General features: G+C 47.6%; 1 protein-coding gene across 1 annotated transcript; it reads left to right on the forward strand.

The window, feature by feature from the left end:
- Positions 1–99: 99 nt before the first annotated feature.
- Positions 100–6,402, forward strand: LOC128068571 (pepsin F-like). Its single transcript, XM_052661684.1, is given in 8 exon segments — positions 100–217; positions 313–431; positions 1,628–1,827; positions 2,844–2,960; positions 3,741–3,792; positions 4,470–4,568; positions 4,656–4,754; positions 6,250–6,402. Coding segments are annotated over 8 exon segments (957 nt in total).
- Positions 6,403–11,948: the final 5,546 nt, after the last annotated feature.

The raw sequence follows: 11,948 nt of genomic DNA on the forward strand, positions 1-11,948 counted from the left end.
CTGGAGACCTGGGTTGCCCAGAGGGAAGCAGTACTCTGGGGGATCAGGGGTGATCAGGAAGACTGGCCTGCACTAACCTCCCCTCCCCAGCCCCTATAGATGGCCTACATCAGCAACATCACCATTGGAACACCCCCTCAACAGTTCCAGGTCATCTTTGACACCAGCTCATCTGACTTGTGAGTGCTCTCTGTCTACTGCCAAAGTTCCAGCTGCTGTGAGTACCTGCTCCCCCCACCCATCTTGTCCTGCCCTTCCCACCCGCTTCTCTATCCTTGGCACCTGACAGATATGCATCTCTTGTGTTGGCAGCTACGAATAGCAAATTCAACCCTAGTCAGTCCAGCACCTTCCAGGACATGAGGAAGACAATCAACCTCAGCTTTGGCTCTGGGAGAATGAGTGGCTATCTTGGCTCTGACATTGTGTGGGTAATGTGGGAACCAGGGGCGTAGTCAGGGCTGGCCCTGGAAGCAACTGCTGCCTGCAAAACAGATGCAGGACTAGCTGGCAGAGACTGTCCATCCCCAAATCCCCTAGTGGCCACCTGCCCAGGAGGGTCCTGTCCCTGAGACAGCTCCCCTGCTGACACACAAACTCCCAGAACAACTAATCCAGAGAGTGGCTTGACACGTGGATTTATAGCTCCTTTACCCACGAGCAGCTCAGAGTTCATTTTGCTGGAGCAGAAAGAGGGGATAATAAAGCACCCACTTTTATATTCTCAGACTCTACAGGGTACATTCATGCTAATAATTTGTTTGATCCTGAAACAACACCAGGAAGGAGGTACTATTATTAGCTCCATGATAAGGATAAGGGACGTGAGGTGCAGCGAGTCAGGGCCCTGACCAGGTCACACATTTTTCAAGTGATGGAGCTTGGCTGTCCTTCAGGGCTAAAGTAGGTATGGGTTTGGGGGAGAGCATAAAACTGACCTGGTGCCCCTGGACAGCACAGGGCTTCAGGTATCCAGGCAGGTAAAGCAGGGGTCACAGCTGTGGAAGGGGCCTGATAAATGGGATCTCACTCCAGGGGACCTTTGAGACTAATAAAAACTATGGCCTGCCTCCCCTTAAGTGCCTAGTATACTCTTCCTGTGTCTCTCTGTCTCTCTTCCTCTCATACGTACACTCACACACATGTATACACATCAGCAAAAGCCTCTTTCCCAGGCCGAATTTTCATAAGAACCCTGCCAGTGACATTGTATAATGGGCTTTGGTCTTCCTGGAGAAATACAGAATCCACAATGCATTGCAGTGAATTCTGTCCATTTCTGTCATCACATCATAGTGATGCCAAAGAGGAGACTAGCCTGCTCTCTATTCACTGCATGCTCAGGCAGGAACCATTCGGTCCTGTCCTGAGTCTTGGTTGCCCCACCTGTACAGAAGGCTGAGGTCAATTTGACTCACTCAGGTGGTGTTTTCAGGAGAAGCAGATGTTGTTAAAATATACAGCATCACACAAATGGAACCTGAATTCCTGTCCCAGCTTTGTCTAACCATCTTAGGTCCAGCCAGAGTACAGCCAGGCTTCAGTTTTTCTCTGAGATGCTAATAATCTGCACTCCAGCCCAATCCCACTTCCCAAACCTTTATGTGGGAACTCTCTCTTCCCACAGGTCAGGGACCTTGTTACCGTGTGGCAAGCATTTGGCCTGAGCACGAATCTGTCCAGTGAGGCCATGGAATATGGGCCTTATGACGGCATCCTGGGCTTGGCCTACCCCAGCCTTCCCATTGATAGGACCAGCCCTGTCTTCGACAACCTGAATAACCGAAGAGTCATTTCTCAGCGTGTCTTTGCCTTCTACTTGAGCAGGTAAGTCTGAGCTGGACAAGTCTTCTCTCTAAATTAGCTGTAAGATGCTTGCAGTTGCATGAAAAGTTATAGACCACCAGATCCAGAATATTTCTGAGAGATAGTCTAGCCTAGGAGAACTATGGCCCCAGGATCACATCTGGCCCCACCACTGGGTTTCGTCAATAAAGTTTCACTGAAACACAACCGTGCTGTTGGGCTCAAGGACAGTAATTTTGTCCAGGTTGGAGGGGGGTGGTGGGTAGAGATAAAAGAGAGAGCAATAGATGTCAGGATACTGGATATTGGAGGAAAAGGTAACAGGATTTGCTGATAAATTTGATATGGAAGGAAGGAGTGGGATGGAGAGAACATTTCCTTCCTCAGTAACATTTCACCAGAGGCCCAGGACCAGCTACAGAGTTTGCAAGAGCCAGTCCAAAATGAAAATGTGGAACCCCTTGTTCAAAACATTTGGAATTTTAAGACAGGGATAGTAGATTTGGAGGTCTGCTCAGCTGTAAGCCCCATGGACAGCACTGATCACAGGCAAGTGAAGTTAAATTGAAACCATGCCCTTAGCTCCCTCAGGCCTTGGCTTTCCAGAATAATTATAGATTAGACAAAGAGAAAGCCAGACCACACCAGCATGGAGACCTCTGAGGGCATATCTGAGCACTCAGGTGGCTGGAGAGGACCTGGCCTTCCTCATAAGATTGGGTGGTGGAACCAGGTTAGGCTGCCCAACTTTGAACTTCTTCCTTGGCACTCAGTATATGGGGACCAACCTTGGTCAGGTACTCAGTCCATCTGAACCTCAATTTCTGCATATGTACAATTTATGAGCTTTTATTGTATTCACTAAAACAATATGCACAACAAAAAACAAATATATAACTTTACATGGCTAGATTAGAAGAGAACAAGAAAAAAAAAAAACAACCATAGTAGTGCCTCTGATGGGTGAAGAAGCACAGCCCACAGACAGTGCCTGGTGTTACTCTCTTCCAACAAGCCCCTCATCCTTCTCTATTCAGCCAGCCAGATATCGCCAGCGTGGTAATATTTAGTGGAGTCAACAATTCCTACTTCCACGGAGATCTTAAGTGGATACCAGTGATTCAACCACGCTACTGGCAGATAATGATGGATCGGTGAGCCTCTCCCTCTGAGGGTCACCCCAATGACGCTTCCACACATGCACACAGACAGACACACACAAGTGCATGCACAGACACACACAGTCACACACAGACACTGGCTCCACCCACAAACATACATAAAAACACATACAAGACACATATAAACACACTCATAGGTGCAGATATAAACACACACAGCACACAGATATGCACAAACACAGACACACAAATATAGATACACACATCACCTACATACACACATAATTGCCTCAGACCTCCTGTCCAGGCCTCTGACCAGGGTCCCAAAAGGATCCAGAGATGTCTGAGCAGCTGGGGGAGGGATGCATTCCTGTGCAAGGTGGGGAGCATGGTTAGAAGACCCTACAGTATGGTGAAAAGAGGATCAGGGGGAATTTCACCAGCCTGAACAGGGTTGTGTTAAGATGACCTACTGACCAGAGCTACCCAGGACCTAGAGTGTTCTCAGTACACAGAATTGCCAGCTGAAAACTGAGAAAGTCCTGAAAGTCTAGGAAAACTGATCTACTCAGGGAGAAGCTACCCAGCAGTGGAGAGAGGTTGGCTGCAGTCTTGAGACTTAAAACAATTCATAAAAAGAGACACACCACCTAAACAATGCTACTTACCAACCACCCAAACCAGGCACACAGTGGGGCAGCAGCTGTGACTGAATCAGGAAGCTGGGATCCAGGAGTGGCCTGAGAACAAGGGGCAATAATAGATGAGATTCTGCATGATACCCTCAGACAAAAGCTTTCCTGTCCTTTGGAGGCCCCTGGGTCTGCTCACGCTCCCCTGGCAGGGGCCTCAGTGTCTGAGCCGGGTGAGGAGGTGGTGCTGGGAGACAGCCACTCCCAGGCCAGCCTGTGTCTCCCCCACCACCACTCAGAACACCTACTGCCCCCGGGAACCTCCATCTTCAGTCTATGGGCTGACCCATCATTGGTGAGACACCGGATACAGGTCTCTGAATGTTCTTCATTCAACAAACATACTTCATGCATCCGTTGTGTGCTGGGCACTTGAGGAAGGCTCTAAGGATACAACTCGCCTTCACATCTAGTGACAGATGAAATGACTCACACGGTAGTCCAGTAGTGAATTACCACTTTGGTACATGCTAGACATGGGGAAGGACCTACAGAGAGTGAGCAAGACAAATGCTCGATCTAGTCTGGGGTGAAGACTCCCCTGAAAAAGCGACAGTTAGTCTGGGACCTGGAAGAGAAGGAGAAATTAACTATAGAAAGGGGATCAGGGTCTTCTAGGAAGGGCACCAGCACAGGTCCTGAGACACAAAACAGCCAGTTTATTCAAGAACTGAAATGAAGTCCAAAAGGTGATGTGACCAGAATAAAGGTAAACAGAGTCAGGGAAAGAACTGAATGTCTCTTCAGGAGACAGGCAGGGGGCAGTTATTGAAGAGATTTCAGAGTGACCCTGCTGCCTGCTTTGTCCCTCTGTCTCTCAGCGTCTCCATGAACGGTTATTGCTTGTCAGGCCATTGTGGATACTGGGAGCTCATTGCTGACTGGCCCAACTGATGTGGTCAGCAGCATTCAGAGGCGCATCAACCCCAGTCCCATTGGGGATAGCGAGGTGAAGGGTCATGCCACAGGGTCATTTTTGGGCTCCCCAAACACCAAGGATCACCTGGGCCAACCACTCTCCCTCTTTTTCTTACAGCAAATGATGTCATGTAATGGTGCCACGAACCTGCCTCCTGTTATCTTCACCATCCATGGCACTGACTTCCCAGTGTCCCCTAAATACCACATCCAGAAGGTGAGGGTTCATCCCTGGGGGCTGGTTCCCAAATCTAGGACTTGCTGGAAACCTTGGGGTGTAGCTGGGAGGAGGGCGCCCCCTGCAGGTCAAGCCACACCATTGAAGATGCTGCTGAGCTCTGTGGCTGGGCCAGTGCCTCCCACAAATCAACCACTTGAGAGTAAAGGGCAGTCTGGTGGATTCATCATTCTGAAATAAATAGAGAGACACCACCCCGTGCCAGCAGTGTCGAGGAAAAAGGGAAGGGGAACTCTAAGGTCCTCAGACCTCAAAGAGCTTCAGTTCAACTGAAGCCCTCAGATGGATGAACACAGAAAGTCAGCTCTAGCAACCCTTGAAATAGACAGGTGACAAGGGGGAGTGACTGGGGATGGTCCCTGTGTGCTGGCCCACCCTAGTTATTGACAGTCTCCCTTCCTTTCTCAAAAGAGGCTGATAGGCTCAAAACAAGGCATTGAGGAAGACAGGGAATTTCAGTAATTCTAAACCCCCAGCCTCATGGAAGAGTGAAGAAGCCTGCTTGGGTTGAGGGATATCTACACCAAATTCCATGCAGAATGGTTGGTGCAAAAGGGATCTGGAGGCAGATTAAGGGTGATGAGGGCTACAGATCAGGGGGGCACCAGGGGAAATCACTCAACCCAGTCTGGAGTGGTCAAAGAGGATGAGTATGGGTCCAAGGAGGCTTCCCAGTGGGCCTAAGTACAATATATAGGGCAGGTTGTGGGCGCTGCTATTTAAAGTGGATAACCAACAATTACCTACTGTGTTGAACATGGAACTCTGCTTGATGTTATGTAATAGCCTGGATGGGAGGGGAGCCCAGGGGAGAATGGATACATGTAGCTGTATGGCTGAGTCCCTTTGCGGTCCACCAGAAAGTGTCACAATACTGTTAACTGGCTACACTGTGATACAAAATCAAAATCTTTTAGAAAAAGAATGGGTTGTGGGGAAGGGTGAGAAGAATAGGCATTTTCTGCAGAGCACAGAGCAAGCAGGAGTTGGAAGGAAAGAAACAGAAGAGTGTGAGGGGAATTATGGGACATTCTTGTTCTTTTTTTTTTTAAGTATTTTGAAGTATAGTTGCTTTACAATGTTGTGTTAATTTCTGCAGAACATCAGTCACTCAGTTTTATGTATGTACAAATATATACACATTCTTTTTCATGTTCTTCTCCATTACAGTGTATCATGGGCTACTGAATACAGTTCCCTGCGCTATACAGGAGGACTTTGTTGCTTAACCATCCTCTCTATATTTGTTTGAATCTGATAATCCCAAACTCCCAATCCTCTCCTCCTCCCCTCGTCATGACAACCACATGTTTTGGCCCTTCTTGTTCCTGTACCCCCACTTCTGCAGCTGCTGTGAGAGCCACTTGACTCTCCCCACAGGAGGGAAAAAATGGAAAAGCTGTCTGCTCCGGATATTGAGGGGGATGGCAGGTAAGGGCTTAGACTGACTGGTATGTATGTCTGTCTCCCCCAGATTCCCAAGAGCCTCTGCTTTAGCAGCTTTCAAGGGGGCACAGAGAACATGGTCCCCTTGGAGACCTGGATCCTGGGTGACATCTTCCTGAGAGCATATTTCTCCGTTTTTGATCGGAGTAAAAACAGGATTGACCTGGCTCCCGCAGCATAAATCTGCACTGCTACAGGAATCACTCAGGCCCACTCCAAACACACACACCCAGGTAGGGCCATCCCATCCAGGGATGCTGAGGAACTGTGTCTGATGATCTGCAAGGCCCTATTCTCAGTAAAGAATAAACAGTTTCAACATGATAAAGTAAATAATAATAATAATAAATAAATGGTTAAAAAAAAAGAATAAACAGTTTCACTCTTAATGGTGCAAAAACAGATGGGTGTCTCTGTTTGGGTCTGGGAGGGTATAATGATTAGGAAGGAGCAGGAACCAAGTCTGAACCACAAGTGAGAGGAGCCCAATTCCAACTGGCTTCAAGGAAAGGGGGACTTATTGGAAGGACACTGGGGATCCAGTGACAGGAAGATGTTCTAGACCATGGAAGTGTTTATGACTGCACCACCAACTCCACCATTCCCCATCCAGAGGGATAGGGCTGTTGTGCCTGCATGCTCAGTCACATCTGACTCTATACAACCCCATGAACTGTAGCCCCCCCACCCCCCCTGCATCCAGGCTCCTCTGTCCATGGGATTCTCCAGGCAAGAATACTGGAAGGGGCCATTTCCTTCTCCAGGGGATCTTCCCAACCCAGGGATCAAATCCATATCTCCTGCATTTCAGGTGAATTCTTTAACTCTTGAGTCATCGGGGAAGCCTGCTTTCAGAGGGATGGTAAGGGGTAATAAAAATAGCTTCTATCCATCCTCCGCATCTCAGAGGAACATTGGCAGTGAATTTCTGCCCTAGGGGGATCTCTGTGAGGCCCTTCAAGTTGAGATGATTCCTATTTTCCTTCAACCCCAATCACCAGCTCTCTGCCACCCACACCAACTGTGTCCTTTCCAGTCCCATTTGCCAAGTGTTGGGCCGTGTGGATCCCTGAGCCAGCCTCCTCCTCCAGGGCAAAGCACACCCCTTCCTTTGGCCCCCAGTGCTGCTGGGGAGGAAGCATTCGTGTAAAAGGAGAACCCAGGATGCAGAGAGCGTTCAGCCTGTCTGAGCTTCCTTCAGAGGCAGAGCTACACACTATTTGGTTTGAGCTGTCATGGTTTGACACTTGCAAGTGAAACCATCACTTTGTCCCACCTAGAGATCTGACATAGAGAGCCTGGCTAGGGACTAGGGGTCAGAGGCTGAGGGAGACCCAGATAAGAGAAAAATAAATAAGCAAATAAATGGGTGCTCTAGGAGATGCTCCCACCAGACCACACTGCTGTATTCGTATTGGGAGACACAGATGGTCTCAGCATGGGTACTGCCATGAAATCAGCTGGAATTTGTAGACTTCAGTGAGAGAATAGGCAGGAAAAAATAGCGAAAAGGTAAGTCCTGAACACTTCTTTAAGAGTATAACTTTATTAAATCTTTTTGGAGATGTTTTGTCCTAAACATACTTATGACCTTTGTCACAACAATTTTGCTTCTAACATTTATTTTAAAGCAATGAGCAGAAGCACCAGCAAATATAAATAAGCAAGAATGAAATCCTCAGAATCTCTCACAAAAGGCAATATCTAGGACTTCCCAAAATTTATTGAGCATAAAGAGTCCACAACATAAATAGGCCATCACACAACGAACTACCTGATAATTGTATTTAATGTTATGGGAAATCCTTCCAATAGGACACTGAGAGAAAAGAACAGAATACAAAACAGCATGATTCCAGGTTTGCAGAGCACGTGGAAAACAGTGCAGCAACCTCCAGACATGTGCATCCTGGAGCTTTCCTCAGTTCAGTTCAGTCACTCAGCCGTGTCCGACTCTTTCCGACCCCATGGACTGCAGCACGCCAGGCTCCCCTGTCCATCACCAACTCCCTGAGCTTACTCAAACTCATGGCCATCGAGTCAGTGACACCATACAACCATCTCATCCTCTGTCTCCCCTTCTCCTCCTGCTTTCAATCTTTCCCAGCATCAGGGTCTTTTCCAGTGAGTCAGTTCTTCTCATCAGGTGGCCAAAGGATTGGAGCTTCAGCTTCAACATCAGTCCTTCCAATGAATATTCAGGACTGATTTCCTTTAGAATTGACTGATTGGATCTCCTTGCAGTCCAAGGGACTCTCAAGAGTCTTCTCCAACACCACAGTTCAAAAACATCAATTCTTCAGCCCTCAGCTTTCTTTATGGTCCAACTCTCACATCCATACATGACTACTGGAAAAACCATAGCTTTTACTAGATGGCCCTTTGTCGGTAAAGTAATATCTCTGTTTTTTAATATCCTGTCTAAGTTGGTCATAGTTTTTCTTCCAAGGAGCAAACGTCCTTTAATTTCATGGCTGCAGTCGCATCTGCATTGATTTTCGTGTCCCCAAAATAAAATCTCACGTTTTCCATTGTTTCCCCATCTATTTGCCATGAAGTGCTGGGACCAGATTCCATGATCTTAGTTTTTTGAATGTTGATCTTTAAGCCAAATTTTTCACTCTCCTCTTTCACTTTCATCAAGAGCCTCTTCAGTTCCTCTTCGCTTTCTGCCATAAGGGTGGTATCATCTGCATATCTGAGGTTATTGATATTTCTCCCAGCAATCGTGATTCCAGCTCATGATTTATCCAGCCCAGCATTTCTCATGATGCACTCTGCACATGTTAAACAATACACAGCCTGTCATACTCCTTTTCAACTGAACCCCCTCCCTGTCCCCTCTCTACTCCCACCTCTATCCAAGAACTAAAAGCCTGCACAGCCTTAAGCCTGAATCCAGCACACAGCTGTTGGAGATTTGGCTCTCATTATGCTCTTTGGAATTTTTTTAAAAAGAAGCTAGTTGCTAACATTTAAAATCAGAAGATTGTACATAAATATTCAGACTTCTGACTTCTCTCTAAACTGGGCCAATCAGCCTGCTTTCCAGCATGGCAACCACTAGCTGGAGCTGAGGAGAGGCTGCCCCAGGGGTAGCGCCTGTGATGCTGGCTGTCCAGGATGCACTCCTATCATTTTTCTTGCCTCCTAGGCCATGAGTTTGTGAGAACTGCCTTAGACTGCCAGCTCCCTGAAGATAAGGACCACCTGTGTCTTACTCAACTTTGACTTTCCAGCATCCTACCCAGACCCCAGCACACAGGGCTCTCCTTATATGTTTGTTGGATGATATAAAGTGTCTTGTTGATGCATGCATCACATTTCTTCCAATACTGAAACTGTAACTGTAATAATGCTCTAGCCTAGATCTTTGACACAGACTGGCATTGAAGGCGCCCCTGATCTTTGCCATCCATCCCGCTACCTAAAGTCACTCACATGTCACTGGGCTGCCCCTAAAGTGTTCATTTTGCCTTTTCCTCTTAGCAATCTCCTTTCCAACTGAGGATAGCAATACACTTACATGACGTGTCAAGGAAGACCACAAAAGATCACGGATGTGTGGCATAGCATTTACACTTTTCACATTATTAGGAGTATTGGTCTCCAAGTTTGCAAGAGTCTCATCACTTTTATTTTAGTTTAACTTTTCGGCCACGCCTCAAGAAAGAGATTAACAGTACAGACTCACTGTCAAAGGGGCCACAACCATCCTGGATAACCTGAGGAATCATAGCCATTTCTCAGCCTGTTTTTGCTTTCTACTTGAGCTGATAAGTCTGAACTGGACAAGCCCTCTCTATAAATTAGTTATAAGATGCTTTCAGTTGCATGAAAAATTATAGACCACCGGATCCAGAATATTCCTGAGAAACAGTCTAGCCTAGGAGAACTGTATCTCAAGGATCACATCTGGCCCCACTATTGGGTTTTTGTCAATAAAGTTTTATTGGAACACAACCATGCTCATGAGTTCAAGGACAGCAGTTTGGTCCAGAGGAGTGGAAGTAAGAAGGATAGCAATGGAAGGTGTCAGGATATGGGTCTGAAGAAAAGGGAGCAGGATTTGCTGATGGATTTGATATGGAAAGACAGATAGAGATGGCAAGAATGTTTCCCTTATCACTAACATTTCACAGGGAGTCCAGGACCAGCGACAGAATTTGTAGAAGCCAGTGCAAAATGAACATATGAGACCTTTTGGTCAAACATATTAGGAATTTCAAGACAAGGATAGCAGAGATGGGGAGCCTGCTCAGTTGTGAGCCCCATGGACAGCACTGGTCACGAGCAAGTGAAGCCGATTGTGGGTATGCCTGAATCCCCACGCTCAAAGCGCCCTCTGGCTTTGGCTTTCCTGAAAAATTACAAGCTAGATAAGGAGGAAGCCTGACCCCTCAAGCATGTTGTCCTCTGAGAGTGTATCTCAGCAGTCAGGTTGCTGGAAAGGACCAGGCACTCTTCAGAAGGTTGGGTGGTCAGAGCCAGGCCAGGCTGCTCAGCTTTGAACCTCTTCTGTGGCACTTATTAGACAGTGACTGACCTGGGTCAGGTACTGAATCCCTCAGAGCCTCAGTTTCTACATCTTTAAAATGGGGACTGTAGTAGTGCCCCTGCTTTGTAGAGAAGCACAGCCCTCAGACAGTGCCTGGTATTACTCTCCTCCAACCAGCCCCCTTCTTCCTTCTCTTTTCAGATGGCCAGAGAACAGCAGTGTGGTCATGTTTGGTGGGGTGGATCATGCCTATTACAAGGAAGATCTCAAGTGGGCACCTGTGACCCAAGCCTGCTCCTGGCATATGCTCATGGGCCGGTAAGCCTCTCCCTCTGAGGGCCACCCCAAGTGATGCTCCCACACGTGCATGTGTACACATGCAGACACACATAACTGCATGCACAGTCACAAACAAACATATGCTCCACACATAGAGACACACATAAACACACTTACAGGCACACAGATATAAACACACATATACACAGAGACACAAACATAGATACACATCACCCACAGATTCATAGTTGCTCCCTGGAACCTAACCAGGTCTCTGACCAGGGTCCTGAAAGGGTCCAAAGAGTCCTGGGTGCCTGGAGGAGGGCTGCATCCCTATGCTATGAGGTGGGGACCATGGATTGAGAAACCTATGTTGTGCTGAAAAGAGGATCAGGGGGAATTTCATCAGCCTAAACAGGGTTGTGATAAGATGACCTACTGACCAGGGCTACCCAAGACCTTGGAGGTTCTCAGTACACAGAACTGCCAGTTGAAAAACTGAGAAAGTCCTAGACAAACCAGGAAAACTGGTCTCCTCAGGGAGAAGTTACCCAGCAGTGGAGAGAAGTTGGCCTCAGTCTTGAGACCTGAAAGCAACATATACAAAGAGACACCCCACCTAACCAATGCTACTTACTGCCCAAACTAAGCACACATTCTCTCCTGTGACAGAGAGAATCAGGAAGCTAGGACCCAGGAGTGGCCTCGGAAGGAAGGGCAAAAATTGATGGGATTCTGTATGATATCCTCAGACAAAAGCCTTCTTGTCCTTTGGAGTCCCTTGGGCTAGCTCAGGCATCCCCTGGCCAGAGCTTCAGTGTCTAAGCCCAGTGAGGGGGCAGTGCTGGGAGACATGCTCTCCAAGAGCCGCCTGTGTCTCCCCCACCACCACTCTGAGTATCTGCTGCCTGGAGACCTCCATCTTCACTGTGTGGGTTGACCCATCATTG

Source organism: Budorcas taxicolor, chromosome 25, assembly GCF_023091745.1.
Source record: "Budorcas taxicolor isolate Tak-1 chromosome 25, Takin1.1, whole genome shotgun sequence".
NCBI classification, from domain to species: Eukaryota; Metazoa; Chordata; class Mammalia; order Artiodactyla; family Bovidae; genus Budorcas; species Budorcas taxicolor.